We start from the raw sequence: 16,212 nt of genomic DNA, 5'->3' as shown, positions 1-16,212 counted from the left end.
AAGTCACCCTGTGCTGCTGATGAGGAAAGAGAATATAGATGCACCTGCACCTAGAATGCAAAGCAAATAATGAGCAGTGAGAAAAAGCAGGTTGAGGATGATAGTACTGGCAAGTTTTTGTAATTAGCACTACGCATGCATCTTGAACATGGAATTGAACCTGAACTTCTGGATTTTCATCACTCCTTTCCTGTTCGGGTAATACCTGAGTCTCTTCATATCTTCAAATTTTCATAGTGTGAGAGAATTTGGACTTGAATCTCCAGCTTCCCTGCCCATAGCCACCAGGCTGTAGGCAGTTGGTGTTTCTAGCTCTGTTTTTGAAGCGAGGCTTCTGAGCAGAAGAGATTATACATCTTGTTTTAGAAGTTGAGGAGAACAAACATGACTTGGGAGCCTGGTGATGAAGGTACTCACCTGGAATTAGAGGCCCTGGTCCTTATGTTGAGGTCTGTACCTGTTTCAGAGAGAACTTGAGAAATTATGCCCTCTGTTAGACCTGGTTTTAAACATGCATATTGACTGCAGACGATGTGCAAAGTCTTCGTTCTTACAAGCTCAAAACAGTCATTTGTGTGATTTTTGCGAAATCTTTTTTTTTTTCTTAACAGCATGAGTAATATTTGAATATGGAAGGAACATTGAAATTCTCTTTTCTCACTGCTTTATATTTAATAGTCAAACTACAAATTAGTGCTACATTTCTGTTGTCAGTTTCCTTTCCTAGGTTATTCTAGCTCTTGTCTTCCATTTTTGGGGATTCTTATTCCAGTTCTCCAACTTGATTATAAAGTATCAGAGCTTTAAAATTAATCCTCTTGCTCTTGTGCTAAATAAGAGGTTTTTTTTTCTCTTTTGTATCTTTTCCTTTGCTTCATTCATGTCTTTTGTAGTATTTTTGTTCCTATTGCTTGCTTTTTTTCCGTTTTCAACTCAACTTCCTTTCTCCTCTAGTTCCAACTCTGTCAACTGAATGAAATGGTACTTGGATTACAGTCTGTTCTGTGAAACTGATTGGGACTAGATCGTTTTTATTGTTCTAAAATACTCTTGCATGTGGAGCACTCGTTTCGTAATGTATTTTTGTCAGTGGTCTTTAAAATGTGGCCAGGCAATATAAGGAATTGCCGAACTTGCACATGGTCCGGCCCTTTAACTGTATAGATTTCAGTACCTTTTCAGGAGTATGAGACAGTTGTAGAATATTTAAAATTGCTGAAAAGAAGAAAAAAAAGATTCAGTAGTGATCCAGTTCTGACAAGTTGTGGCATTACTCTACCTTTTCAACTGTGGTATTGGAAACTTGATTTATTAACCTTGAAGATACACACTCAACTTCAGATCACTAAATTTAGCTGTTGTTCTAGTTTCTTAAAGATGATGTAGAATACTCCTAGGCTTTTATAAGATTTTGGAGCTCTTTTATGGTGTTCTTTTTTTTTTTTTTTTTTCTTTTGATGTCTGGTTGATGTTCTGGGGTGCTACTGCAGAAATGCTGTTTTCCCCATCGTGGTGTGGTGCCAAGATATTTCAATGAGAGAAGCGTTGGCTGATCAAGACAACATGTACTCCTAATTCTTTTATTCTGTATTGTGTAGGCTATCAAGTACTAGCTCCCACTGCCTATTATGATCAGACTGGTGCCTTAGTAGTAGGCCCTGGAGCAAGAACTGGCCTTGGAGCACCAGTCAGATTGGTGGCCTCAACCCCTGTTATAATCAGTTCTGCAGCAGCACAAGCAGGTAAGTATTGGGTCCTCCAGGGAGCTTTCTTCCCATTTTGTACTGAATTTCAGTAATGTTAGTTGACTAGTATTTCATATTGTTGCTTTGGTTGATATGCATCCTGTGAGGCTTTCCAGTTGTGAAGGATATACCATGCATGATCTTTTTTATTTTTTCACCTCCCTTTCTCTACCACACACAGCTGTTTTACTGTTTTTCGGAGATGCAGCTTTCCTTTTTTTTTTTTTTTTTTTAATTCAGGTTTGCAGTCCACTCCCTGTACACATACAGGCACATTTCTGCAAATGCTGTTGCTACTCTGATAAGAACAATTTCCCCTTTTCTCTCCCCATGCATACAACACACATTGCTCATTGCTCCCCAGAATGGAAGCATCGTTTAATTGCTTCAGCCTGGCAGAAAATGATGGAGTATTCTGGGGCCTTGCTATGCTTTTCTTATGAAAGTATTTTTTTTTTTTTTCCCATGAGAAGTATGGCAAGGAAAAAAATACTTAATGGATAGCAGAAAAGGAGAATTAGTACTGTGAAAAGTATAGAGCTTTCTTTTTCGTTAGGTTAGTGGTAGTCTGGTACCACTTCATTAAAACGCTGTATTTATTGTATTTATTACATTAAAATCCAAAATATTAACACCAGATGAATTAATGTTTAGAAAATGAGATTTTAAGCTAATCTATAGGCTTCCTACTGTGGCATTAGTTGCTGAAGATGTCTTTGTTAGCTGCAACTCTGCCATTGTGAATTTGTGTATTGAAGCACAGTTCAGTGAACAATAATGTCTTACATGTTTACACTGAAAATTCTCTCCATTACATTAACTATTCTGCATCTTTGAATAGCTTACAACATACGCTGTCTTCATTTTTTTCCATCGTAATTAAGACTGCATTATATTATAAAGTCTCTTTTAGTCCTTTAATATGTGAATTTTTGCTTGTTTAAGAGGGTTTCGTAAAAATAAGATTTAGATCTGAATAGTCCATTTTCAGTCAGAAATGTTTGGGAGAGTAATGACAATTGAAAACGTGTGTTTTACAGCTGCAGCTGCTTCAGCTGGAGGAACAGCAAACAATCTCGCGGGAGCCACGAACGGTCTATTTCGGCCCCTTGGTGCCCAGCCACAACAACAGCAACAGCAAACAAATAGTAGCCTACAATCCAATTCATTTTATGGCAGTAACTCTTTGACCAATAACTCCCAAAACAGTTCCCTTTTTTCCCATGGTCCTGGCCAACCAGGAAGTACATCTCTTGGCTTTGGAAGTAGCAGCTCTTTAGGAGCAGCTATCGGCTCCGCACTTGGTGGATTTGGCTCATCAGGTAGGTCGTTAACGTAGTGAGGACATTGTGAGACTTGTGTGATAAGGAAAAAAAATGTATCTGTATCCAGACACATTATATGCACATACATTTCCAAAATCAATGTTGAAAAAAGTTATTCAAGTTTAAAGCAAATTATAGGTGAAGAAAAAGGGGGTTTAATTTTGTTCTGTATACAAGATTAATTTTTGAAAAATACCCTGTAGTTACAGATACCTCCAAAATGTTTTTCCATATTGAGCATTGTACTTTGCCCCAGAACTTTATATTGATTTTTTTATTAAGCTTATTTTTTTTATTTGCAAGCATGTCTTCATTTTGTGTTTAAAATAACAATCGATTACTTTTAAGATACGCATTCTTTTGTTGTTCTTCCTATATCAGGAAAATTTCCATTTTTTTTTTTTTTAATATCACATGATACTCTAAATTTAATCAAATATTGCAGTGTTTCTTTCCATAACATTTTTTGAGGATTTAGGCTGTCATCCTGGAAGGACTGAAAACCTAATAATAGTCCTCGTTAATTTCAATAGGTTTAATCTTAGATACATTTAAGCAGAGTTTGGGGCCTTAAATTATAGCAACAGATGCTCCTGTTTGTGTTATCAAAAAAAAAAAAATAGTTGTCATCTTTTTATGCTCTATAGCAGAAATTCATTCTCACAGATTTAAATATAAAAGGTAGGTTTTCTTATATTTAAGGTTCAGCGTTAGTAAGGGAAGTTAGGTGTTTTTTCCAAAGAATATTTCTTTTGGCCTGTTAGTGTCTGAGTTACAGAACTGATTTGTTTACTTTTATTATTTTAATGAGATAAATGGAGCATATTTATATTATGAATCCTGCAGATGTGTAGAAATTGGAATAAAAAAATTATACTTAAACAGTATTTTTCAAAGCAAATTGCCCCATGAGGCTTTATAAAAATGTTGAAAGGAGCATAGAAAGTGACTATTATTACAAAATAGCTCGGTATGTGGAAAAACAGAAGGAAAAACACACCCTTCAGTGTTAAAACATGATACCTCTCATTTGGTAACTAAGTGGAGAATAGTGACATCAAATTACCACATACCAACGCTGAGATCTTCTCAGTATTGTTTTTTCATAAAATAATCTGACAATTTGCTTTAACAAAACTAATGCTAGGAAATCCAAAATAAAGTTTTACACTGGTCCTCTCTAACCTCTGCCTTTAAAGAGTGGAGCAGGGAACTCTAAACATGCCATTTTCAAATTATTTTTTTTTAAAAGGCCACTCAGATGGGTAGGGCCTCTTAACAATTTTCTGTAGGGCCACAGCAGGTAAATCTCACAAAACAATTGTGCTATCCCAGTGCTGTATTTTGTAGTGCAGATTTTTCCTCAAATACTTGCAGGAGTTCAGTGAATTCTTAGCAGCTGTGTTTCGCTCTAGATACAGTTTCATTTCATTGATAGATGTGGTCATAAGCATATCTGTATATTTAATGCAACAGGCCCATTTTAAGGCTCTAGGTAGAATACTTTTAAGCCATAGAAAGAATTAAGCCACAGAAGTCTTTATCCAACATTATCACAAGGACCTCCATACAATGCAAATTTTAGTTTTGTCTCCTTAAGAAGAAACAGAACAGGTTTTGTTTTGTTTTGTTTTGTTTTGTTTTTCCTGGCACAGGAGATGATGCCTTTTTCTTGTAGCAAAGTTCAGTTGCAGAGCCTTGTGCAGAGCCTTCAGCATAGACAGCATGTTCTGAAATCTTGCAGCCGTGTCCTAGGTGATTTAATTAGCCTGGTAGTTTCCACAGAGGAGCAGGAAGCTGGTGCTTTTGCAGTTTGAGAAGTGCTGATGAAAGGTGCTACCTAAACCTGAAAGATTTTTAGTAGTATTACTGGAGTAAAAGTACATTGAAAGTGCCCTTCTGCCAAGTATAAATTGTACTTGCCATAACAGCCACTTAAAAATATGCTTCCTGATTTTATTATTTTTTTTAAAGCAACAAATAATAAAATAAAAATAAAAACTAAGAAAAAAAGAGCTGTATGTACATATGAATTGAATTACACAGATGAGTACTTATAAAAACACTGTTAATGCATGTTGAGGCAAATTAAAAGCGAGTTTATTTTTTGATTTGCCAAGGCTTCAGCTTATCTGTAGCTTGTCTAAGCGTGTTGTAAGGGCTGGATTTCAGTTAACGTGTTCCATGAGGTCTGACAGATGGCGGTACTGATCTTGCCCTTACACCTTGCTTATGTTTTCAGTTGCTGCTGGGAGGGAGCAGAAGAAGCTCTGTTTTAAAAAAATAAAAATAAAAAAAGGCAAAGTTGAGCCTGTTCTAGCAGAATGACTGAGCAACAAAGGAGAAAATAGGAAGAGGCAAGCATAGCATGTAAATGAAATCACGTTACAGTCCTCTTTTATTACAAAGTTATTCACACTCCACTTTAAATATTTAGGTGCATGGTAAGGTACTGCAGCTTAACAGGTAACTGAGAATTAGATGGACCACAGCAGCTTCCCAGATGACTTCTTTCAGCTTGTAGCTAACACGGTTACATTTGTTTAGTGATAAAGAGGGCTGAGCTAATTCAATTTATCTTGTTTCCATGAGCTTTGCTTGTGTGTGTGTAAAGATTCAGCTCAGCTGGCTCGTGGTGACTTGTCAAGCTGCAGTAATCTAGCTGAATGAGAAACCCTAAGGTTTAGCTTTTTTTTTTTTTCTCCCCATAGTCAGTTGGAAAAATAACAATCCATCCCATAGCGCTGTATTAACATGCACATAGCTCATCAGCTGAGCCAGAACCTGTAGAGCTAGTCTCAAACCTCAAGATTTCTTTCAACTGTTCCCTTAATTTGCTCTTCTTACTCTCAGTCTCCTTGCCTATTTAGCCCAGTATCTTTTCCTCCTGGCTTCTACTCCAGTATGTGTGCCTTCCCAGCTTCCAGGCAACATTTATCTCCCCTCCTGCCCCCAGTTTGTGTCTGTTGCTGCTCGTGCCGTGTGGTGTTCCCATTATCAGCTAACTGTTCCAGGCTCTTTGCCCCACAGTCGCATACACTTTCTATAAGCCTAACTTTTCATCAGATCTGCTTTCGTTTCCATCCTCAGTTCCACCACTTTTGAAATTGCCTGCCAGTTTCCTTGCAGTCTCCTTGTTGGCTCCTTTGTCTGACCTTTCTCTCCTCCTGGTTCTGGTTTCATTTTTTTTTTCCTGGTCTATTTCTTGTGTTTGGCTTTTGTCTCCTCTGCATTTGAAGTAGATTAATTCCTTTCCACACTGCCTGATGGGGCTTCTGAACACAAGGTGGGATCTTGGACAGCAGCTTTAGAGTCCGTTTTTGGCATGGGACACAAAAGCCCAGAAGTTCAGTTGCAGGAAAACCTTCATCAGCCATCTCAGACGTGCCATGAATGGGCAGGAGTTTGAGTTTTCAGCTACGAGTCTGTACCAGATCTCTGCTGAACTTGGATGAAATGTGATTTTGCTAAGATATCTAGCTCAGAGCATGAAAATAAAGGTCTCCTGTTGCTAGCATGATGATCTGAGTAAATGAAAGCATCAGTTTCTCAAATTAAAGGTGGCTGGATTACTTCACTAAACTTGAAGCATTTTTCCTGCTTTCTTAAAACAGCTGTGTCGTTTGGGCAGAACTTCTTTGAACAATTTGGTCCAAGGAGGTACTTGCCATGAAAAATACTAGCCACGTTGCTGATGTTAGGAGCAGCCAACCTCTAGTCTCTCAAAATGGGAAGTATCAGGCGACCTTTATGTGGGACCATGCTGCCAGATGTGGTAGGGTACATTGATGAGGATAAGAATTATGGAAGAATAAACTTTGACCTTTTCCTTTTTAAGATGAAGTAGAAATCAGTCTTCCAAATTCAGCTTAAGAAGCAGCTTTACATTGCCAAAATATCCATAGTCTTGGATCACTGATATAATATTCCAGTGTTTCAAATAGGCGCTATAGTTAAATATGTCACTAGTATGCCACAGATAACAGAATTTAACATTTCTAAAAGCTTTCTGTTCTCCTAATTTATCCTAGACTGTTCATCGCCCTGCTGAATGATGCTGTGCAGGATAACCAGTCCTTCACTAATACTCTGTTAGCCAAACAAAACTCGTAGTCTAATTTGTTTGTCAGAAAGAGTGATAGCAGTAAAATTACATTTTTAGTTTCTCACCTTAATTTTCGTATCTCTGCTCTGCTTCTCATCTTCTTCTTAGCCTACTCCCTCTTTATATTATCTTTCCAAAACGCTTCTTTGAGAATTATAATTCTCTCAGGGAATTTGAAGTAGGTTTTTTTTTTTTCCTAAAGATGAGGGGTTCACAAACAAGAGGAAGTTCAGAAACAGCTGAATAGTGACACAGTGTATTTTCTAAACTCTTAAAAAATTGTTTCCAGCCTTTTGCCTGCACTCAAGTATTGCTGACTAATAATTTCTGTTGTAAAAAAATTCTTGAAGAGTTTAGTGGGAATATCTTTAGAAGCACTTACTATATGCAGTGACACTGTAATCTCATAAATTTCGTGTTTGTCCCGATGCCTGAAGCCAGGGTGTTCAAATGGAGTACTGCAATATTGCTGTGAGAAGTCTAGAATAAAATGTTGAAAGACATGGGCATTGATGAAATTACTTACCAGTGGTATGTTTATACCCACTTAGATTTACTTAAAAGCATGTGTGGTTATCACAGTAATTGTCTTTGTCATAACGATTGCTGTAATTATTGTGATCGCATCTGTTATTGCCCAGCTGTAGTTGGGGATTAGGTTTTATTCAGTTGACACTGTGTAATTAGGGTCTTTTTATTTCTTCTTCAGTTGGCAGTTCTGCAAGTAGTAGTGCCACAAGGAGAGATTCTCTATCTACTAGCTCTGACTTGTACAAAAGATCTAGTAGCAGCCTAGCACCCATAGGGCAGCCATTTTACAATAGTCTGGGATTTTCCTCCTCTCCAAGTCCAATAGGCATGCCTCTGCCAAGCCAAACTCCAGGACATTCACTTACGCCACCGCCATCACTTTCATCACATGGATCCTCATCCAGTTTGCATTTAGGTAAAAACAACAAAAACAAAAAAGCAAAAAAAAAAAAAAACCAAAAACCACGTTTTGTTTGTATGTGTGTATGTATTTCTATGTGTGAAATTATATGTTGCATAAGAGATGTCACGTTACCTTTGCTGTTGAACAGTTTTGTAATGAAGAGGGCCCCTTCCTGAAGGCTGAAGAGCACAGTCAAATGCTCGTTGATTTGGCAGTGGAGGGCACTCGAGCTTTTTTTGCAGTATCGGGCCAACAGCTGATTTTTCTTCGCTTGCAGATGGCCCAGTAAGATTTACCCATCCCTTTTGTACTATGTGAACTGTCTGCAGTATGCCGAGCGAAGGTGCATTATTTTTGTTTGTGCTCCAGTGTGTTCCCACTTACGAACGCTTTAAGACGAGCTCTGTGTGGAGCAGTGACGTGACTTCCACTGCTGCCCCTTCCCATGACGAAGTGAGCAAAGCTGTCGCTGTAATGTGTACCGAAGGGTGGTTCTGAACCAGGGAGCCTGCTTCCGTACGGCCCCGATGCTTTGCCAGGATGACAAGTGCTTACCGCCAGGCTGGTGGAAGAAAAGAAAATGGATTTATTAAAGACACAGCAAAAGCTTTGTCAGGGGTGGCTCTCTGTTATCAGATGTATTTTTAAGGAATGATGACAGTAATCTCAATTTTTTCAGCTAGCTAGATGACACGGGAGCTCAATCTTTAAAATAAACATTAAAATCTAAAGAAACTCCACCACAGCCTACAGTATATTTAAAAGAGAACGCCTCTGACCTGAGGTTGCTTGATAAACTTTCCTTTTTTCACTGCAAGTATTTGCAGTCATTTAATTTGAATGCTAAAATTGTACAACAAAACTGGCTACGCTTATGAGATTGAGTTGCCTGTTGCTCCAGTGTGCACTCCTAGTAGGAAACCTAACCCCTGTACTTTGGTTTAGTGCAAATAAAACAAAAAAAAAAAAAAAAGTTAAAAGTGCCCAGCAAAATGCACTTTGTGAGAAATGTGTGATTTCTGTAACAATGTTAAAAGTAATTTAAATATATTACATTTGCAGTTCAGTATCCCCTTCATGGTTATGTGCTGAATACCCAAAGTAAAGCTGGGCAAGGGGATGTTTCAGCACGTTTTATTTTTTTTACTTACCTTTTTTCCTTTTCCAGGTCTACAAAGTGCACCTTTGGGCTGAGACCAAGCATGGAAAGTTTCAGCCCAAATGGAGGCTTTTGAGAAAGTTCTGAACATCTGACAATGGGGTTATCATGGAAATCTTTTTCTTTCTTTCTTTCCAAAGTACTCTCACAATAGTTTTCATATTACTGAAAACTATACTTCAGCCAAATTTTGGAAGGCATTATCTAAAAATCAAAATATTTAAAGTCGTGTTGCTTTACATCTGAAAAAATGCTAAATAAAAGGCTTTTAAGTATTGGAGAAGATAAGCTGCAATCAGTATAGAGGACTACCTCTATCGGCAGAAATTGTTAATATATACTGATTATAATCTATTTCAGACTGTTTGGCAGTGTGAACGAATATTTTTAACAATATTTTGTTAAAATCGTGTACCAGATCAGTGTGTGAACAGCCAGAATGTACAGTTGTACTCTGAAAATTGACACATTTTTGGCTTCCGTGCCTGCAGCCTCTTCATCTTCCACAAGCAGTGGACTTTGTTGATGGGTAAACTTTTTGCTGCCTTACCAAACCAATCAGAAGTTTTGAATTTGAGGATCTCTTGGATATTTTCATTAAAAAATGCAGTGATTTTTTTAGCATTTCCTGCACTCTGCCCTTTGTGTTAATGTCATCGTGCAGTTGCATCCACGGTGCACCATTGCGAAAAGTCCAAGACTTTTTCTGTAGTTGTCTGTCCCGTTAAATTTATTCTGCTTGTGTTTATCCAACACTCTTAGAAGATTTGTTTTGTTCTCACGTAAAAAAGAAATACTAATAAAGGCAAAGCTTTTTCACCAAATAAGAAGTTACACCTGAAATCGAGCAGGGAGTGTGTTTTGCGAAGGGTCACCCGGTCACTTTTCAGAGTAGAACAACATTGTAAGTTCATGTCTGCATGCAGTTTCCATTGGTACTCTGATAATGCCTGTCAAATGCAGCTTTCCCTCCACCTTCAAAACTCGTTGTCCTGCCTGCTTGTATCAACAGGTTCAGCTAAGTTTAACTCCTGTTTTAAAATGGGCATCAAACTCGGTTGCTCCTGTTTCAGCCACCAGAATACTAGAGCACAATCCTGGGGAAGGGTGCATGGTTTTATAACCCCTTTGTCAGACACTGCTGCAATTTGTAGCTAAAAAAAAAAACAAAACAAAACAAAAAAAAAAAAAAAAAACAAAAAACACACAACACAACAGTTGCCCTTTTACAAGAAACTTGTGATATTTTGCTGTTTTTATCTCTTCTCACCAACTCTTACCCAACGTCCTAAAACGGGAACGCACTAATTACTTTGGTCTAGTGTCAGTTTTCCTGTATCTGAAGGGATTTATCAGTTTGTAACTGCTTCTTTACTGTAATCAGTTGGAGCAGCATGGTCATGAATTTGAACTACCCTTTCACTCCCAGGGACAAAAAGGTGAAAACAGAAGTATTTTTTCCCATGTTATAAAAATTCCTTTAGATTGGCAGCGCTTCCTTGTTGGATGGTACATTGCAGTGTTTCAAGGGTTGGTTTTAGGGATAGGATCTTCAAAATGTGGGCTTTTGGAGGTACTTCTATTCAGTCTGTGCCTTGCAGACCGAGCTTGTTGGTAGATGATGTCGGTGTTTTTAGGAACGGCTTGTTCGGGGTAATAGGGCTATGCCAAGGGACCTCCATTCTGGGGAACCTTGCCTTGCCTCTGTCATGTACCTACTCTGTAGGACTTTGGTAAACCAGGCATAATAAGCACTTGCATTGATTCCTAAAATACATATGCATGGCTATACAGTCACACACACATACATAGTCCATTTCTCAGGAGTAGATAAAATGTGTACTCGTTTTAGCTGAGGATGAGATTAAGCTGATTTTTTTTTAACAGATAAAAAAAAAATATTTTGTATAAATCAAGTTTAACATGTTTATATAATTTTATGTTTTACTAAAAAATAACAGTGCTGGCTGCATTTAAATAGCAGTTTCTGTGCAATAAATCTGTTTTATGTCTTGGTTAGAAATAATTGAACCAAATGCTTTGGTAATAAGTACTAACAGACTAATGCTATCAATAAATCTGTATAGACCTAGATAAATCTAGTTTTTAATACTTTTTCATACTACCTTTTACATTAAATATGTTGTCTAAGCTAAGGAGTTCAATAATTTAACATGATTTGTCTCCTTAAAGCTTAGTAAGGCTCTGTTTTAGATGGCCTATATGCCTTTTATGCCTCTGAGCCTCTTCTTCCCTATGGACTAGGCACTGGGATTTGGGTTCAATTAAACTATAAAACAACTTAATATTATTCCTTGCTTTGGAGATCTTCCTTTTACAAGATCAGGAGTGATAGCTAAGTGATTAGCTACAAGCTCCTTGCTTTATTCCCCAGTGGTTTGTAATTATGTGGACACACGGATTCCTGACAGCAGTCTTCTGAAGTGCCAGCATTTGCAGAAAAGTTTAGACTAGGTGTTTTGATCTAGTAGGGTATGCTTTTTGTGTGTGTGTGTTTTTTCCCCAAAGTAATTAGTAAGAACTAGCACGTGTTACGTTCTGGTAGGAAGTCAGACTCTTTAAAACAATATTAGAAGTTCTTGAAGAGGATGGGGATGTGGTAGATGTGGTAGGCCTACCAGGAGGGTTTGGGTGACTAGAACTCACATTTCAGTTCTAAGCCATTCACAGTAAAAGTTTTTGGGAAGGAGGAGAGCAGTCGTCTTCAATGTCCACACTAAGGCTTATAGCTGGCTTTGGGCAGAGAATTTAATGAGAATATAATATTTAAGAAAATAGTCCTTTTTATACAAGAGTGTATTGAGAAATAGCAAGTATCTGTGACAACAGGATTTATTTTGTGGTTTTCTTATTTTTCAAATCTGCAAAGTTGCCACTCAACTAACATTACTGCATAAATTAAAAAAGAGAAAAGCTATTTTTTTGTGGGAAAAAAAATACCAAATCAGTTTTTCTAATAGTTTCCAGGGTTTTACAGCTTAAGCTTTTGAAGTGTGAGTTTCCTCTAGGAATTATGGATATGTTTTTAGCCATCCTGCATTATGACCCTGCTTAATGCGATCATCTCAGGTAGTTTTTCAGGCTAGAGAGGAGTCTCCCAGTTGCAGCATTGTGTTCTTAAGCCTTAAAAAGGGACCATTCCCAAGCGGAAGGACTTGATTGATAATCCTGAGTGTGAATTGTATACGTGCAGCTTTACTACACACATAAAACATTTATTAAAAGGTAGGAAGTTTCTTAATTTGTTTTAATTGTTGGATAGATTGTCACATTTATTTCATACTTACATGGAGACTCAAGTTAAAAATATATATATATAAAGATGGATAAATGATTCCTGACTCACATGCGCAATTTGACTGTTCATGCTAATTAGACCCATGCAGTATGTAAACTCATAACTGAAACTCTCCTGTTAGTTTCTGGCAGAGAATTGAGCCTGTGATCCAGGAAGCAGTAGAAATGTTAGAACAGCCCATTAAGGCTGCTTTTAAACGGGCTTTGCTGCCCTCTACTGGCATTAAGTACTGTTACTGCACAGCACTTGAAGGAAGACAGGTTTCATTCCAATGTTTTAATCATTTAGATCACAAAGTCCATGTTTTCAGGTACACAAGTTCTCTGTTGTTTAGGAGGCCATTCCTAGAAGAAGAATCACTGTAGAGCATCACTGCATCCTGCTTCACCTGCAGAATGTTGGGTTTCTTTTTCCTTTGTCTGTTAGTATCATGTCGCTGTCGTCTCTCTTCTGGAAGTAGTGATTGTCAATGAAAACTAAAAATGATAGTTAAAGCTGTTTTTTTTTCTGGCTATAAAGAATTAAGAGGCTTTAATTTTAAACAAAAGAATTTGTGGGACAAATTATTTACTGATTCTTTACTAATTCTTACCACTGAATTTTGAAAACTTGTATTTATTTTAGGGCATAATCCTGTAGAATTCAATAAATGTGATGCTTGATACGTCTTGCAGAGCACTAACATATCAGATCCTGGTATTTCAGTTTGACCTTTCGAAAAAGATACTTGACCATTACTACGTTACCAGCCCACTGTAGCTCTGTTGTTGCCTGGCCTTATAAATGCTTGGAACTGAAGGAAGGCTTGGCTGGGGCACTGTCAGCTGATACATTTTTTTGTTCACTGTGTAATAGAGCACCATTCAAACAGCACATACTGCAATTTGTTTAAAATTCAAATTTAGTTGCTTCTGTTGACTTTGACAGGGCTTTCAGTTACTTTCTAGATCATTTGTGGGGAAAATGAGAATATTTTTTCTTTTTCACTTTTTACTCGATGATTTTAGCTTGGTATTTTTTGGATGCTAGAGTTGAGGTATTGTGTCCTGCTTGTGTTACAGCAATATTCCTTTGAGAAAGCATATCGTAGTTGCAAAAGATGCATTGTTTGCATGCTTATTATGAAAATTGCTGCCTGTTGTGGAGGAGAGAGGCCTTGTGGCAGAGTTAGAGGGATGTGAAGTGGTGGAAGAGCAGCGTGTGAGGGGAAATTCACGGGGCTGGGAGAGGATAGCCGTAGGTGGGACCACTAGGAAAAGGACCTTAGCAAAGCAGTTCAGCTCATGGAAAGGAAGGAAAGACAAAGTGTAGTGAGTGGTGCATGTTTTCACAGCCAGGCGAGGACTTGATGCTTTTAAAAGGAACTTGTTTAATATGTTTTCTGGTTGTTTTAGAATTAAGTAGAGCGTTCTTAGTTTACCTGCTTTGAAATTTGACGCATTTAGTGCATAGAGAGAGGTACCAGATCTAAAGCCTGGGATGCTGAAGTCATCAAATTTCCTGCAGAACAGGTACAGCCTGACAAGAGGCATCACACGTGCCTCCCCAAAAAAGCCCTTTCACGCTATGAATTGACAGAAAGGAACCTCAGCAGGGACTGAAGGGTAGTTCAGATTTCATGGTCTGTTTTGAAACAATTGGCTAACTTCAAGACTACTAACAAGAGTCTGAATCATCTGAATTGCTTGTGGAGATCTGCCCACTAAGCCGAGGCCCACCCAGCCCTAAAGTTTCTGTATGTCTGGGTGGTCACTTTACCTGCTTCGTTATCCTCTTCTCACGAGATTTCTTTTCCTGGTGCCCTTCACATAAAATGAAAACGAGGAGGAGAATGGTTTTATTTCTTGGCAGATAAAGCTATCTAACTCCTCAAACCAAAACGAGGTAAACATAAATAACAAGACACCACTGTTGTTTCCTTTGGCTCCAAGGGTATCTGTAGTTGTAGTACACTTGCTGTTTTGCTGTTGTTTATTTTCCTTACGGCTTTCACTGACAGAGCTGCTTCCTTGTAGGAGGACTGACAAATGGTAGTGGTCGCTATATTTCTGCAGCACCTGGAGCAGAAGCAAAGTATCGCAGTGCGGCAAGTACCTCCAGTCTTTTTAGCTCCACCAGTCAGCTCTTCCCTCCTTCACGCCTCCGTTACAGTAGGTCTGATATAATGCCTTCTGGACGCAGTCGGCTGCTGGAAGATTTCAGAAATAATCGCTTCCCTAATCTTCAACTGAGAGACCTTGTTGGACATATTGTTGAATTTTCCCAAGATCAGCATGGTTCTAGGTAATTACTACAGTAAAGTTAATGACGTTTTACTGCTTTGATAATGTCATATTAACATTAAACATGCTGGGACTCTTCTTAATGCAAAGCATGCTAGTAATTGGAGCACATGCTCTTACACTGACCTCTTTCTTTTCTAGGAAATTGCATTGTAACAGTAGTATAAATTTAGCTGCTTATAGAAGTTTTCAGGTTAGGAACAGCCTTATAACTAGGCTTGTAAACTCTAGTTTTTAAGTATCAAAAAGGTGTTGATTAAGAAAACAAAATATCTGGCATCTGGAATGTTAAAACCATTTTTAGCAATACATCATCAGGTACTTGTTTATTGTTCTTATTCTTTTCATCTTTAATACTTTTCAAATGAAAGTTTTAAGGATCGTTATACCGAAATGCATCCTTTCATATGCAAAGGCACTACTTTCATTTTAATAAGTTCTATAACGTTGAACGCTCGCTTCAGAGTGTTGAGGTGTCTCATTGAAACAGTGTTTGAGAGGTTTTCCTGTTGTTCATGTAAAGCATAATGTACATTTTTTGCACTTAGATTTATACAGCAAAAGCTAGAGCGAGCTACTCCAGCTGAGCGCCAGATGGTATTTAATGAGATCTTGCAAGCAGCATATCAATTGATGACTGATGTGTTTGGAAACTATGTAATACAGAAGTTCTTTGAGGTAAGCCTAACACAAAGTGTATGAACAGAAACTTGAATGAAAAGCTGTAAAGTCTGATTAAATTTAAATGTTTTTTTTTTTTTTTTTCTTAACATCATAGCAGAATTCTACTGGACTCTCACTACAGAACCCAGGGGTCTAATAGTGCACACGTGTTTTCTGTTCTGTTCCACCCCCTTTTTTCATAACAGGCCTGAGAATTATAGGCATTGCTTTCTTTTGCACTGGTGATACACGTGATAGTGAGCAGCATTGGCTGCACACTCGAGTTTTTAGCTTGATTTACGTAGACTTCCAGTTAGTGATAGGGATCACAAAAGATTTGAAGGATACTTGTAGTGGTTACTGCATCTTGGCCAAAAAATGGGTCTGAAAAATGTTCTTGCACCCAGATAAATAGATGTGCGAATTTTGTCCAGTGCTCTGAAGGAACTTTTATCAAACAGGCAGAAAAACTTTGAGGAAGGACTGTCATATGATACATTCAGTACTAGTAAAATTAGTATTTAAAACTGCTTTGCTTTTGTGTTATTGTTGCCTTACCAAAGAGCTACAAGATTCAACCTGTGGAGAGGAGGAGAAAAGGCAATGCCTATGTCTTGTGGAAACAAAACAAAACACAACGTAGGACAGATCTGAAGCATGGTGTACTTCAAATCAAGGAC

At 37.9% G+C, this 16,212-nt stretch overlaps 1 protein-coding gene across 8 annotated transcripts in view; it reads left to right on the top strand.

Moving 5' to 3' along the window:
- PUM2 (pumilio RNA binding family member 2) overlaps window positions 1-16,212 on the top strand; it is a 70,003-nt gene that overhangs the window by 43,837 nt on the left and 9,954 nt on the right. For 6 of the 8 annotated variants that reach the window (XR_014317194.1, XM_082756985.1, XM_082756982.1 and 3 more), the window contains exons 11-15: window positions 1,599-1,742; window positions 2,786-3,067; window positions 7,885-8,121; window positions 14,603-14,870; window positions 15,418-15,547. Coding sequence is in view for 7 of the 8 variants with exons in the window: in XM_082756985.1 (XP_082613111.1) it covers window positions 1,599-1,742; window positions 2,786-3,067; window positions 7,885-8,121; window positions 14,603-14,870; window positions 15,418-15,547 (1,061 nt within the window). In the remaining variant the exon portion in view is untranslated. The remainder of the gene's footprint in view (window positions 1-1,598; window positions 1,743-2,785; window positions 3,068-7,884; window positions 8,122-14,602; window positions 14,871-15,417; window positions 15,548-16,212) is intronic. The other 2 variants (XM_082756986.1, XM_082756987.1) reach the window with 1 other exon arrangement.

Source organism: Aythya marila, assembly GCF_965140915.1.
Source record: "Aythya marila genome assembly, chromosome: 3".
NCBI classification, from domain to species: Eukaryota; Metazoa; Chordata; class Aves; order Anseriformes; family Anatidae; genus Aythya; species Aythya marila.
Note: the sequence above shows the minus strand (reverse complement) of the source record. Positions and strands in the feature narration are given on the sequence as shown.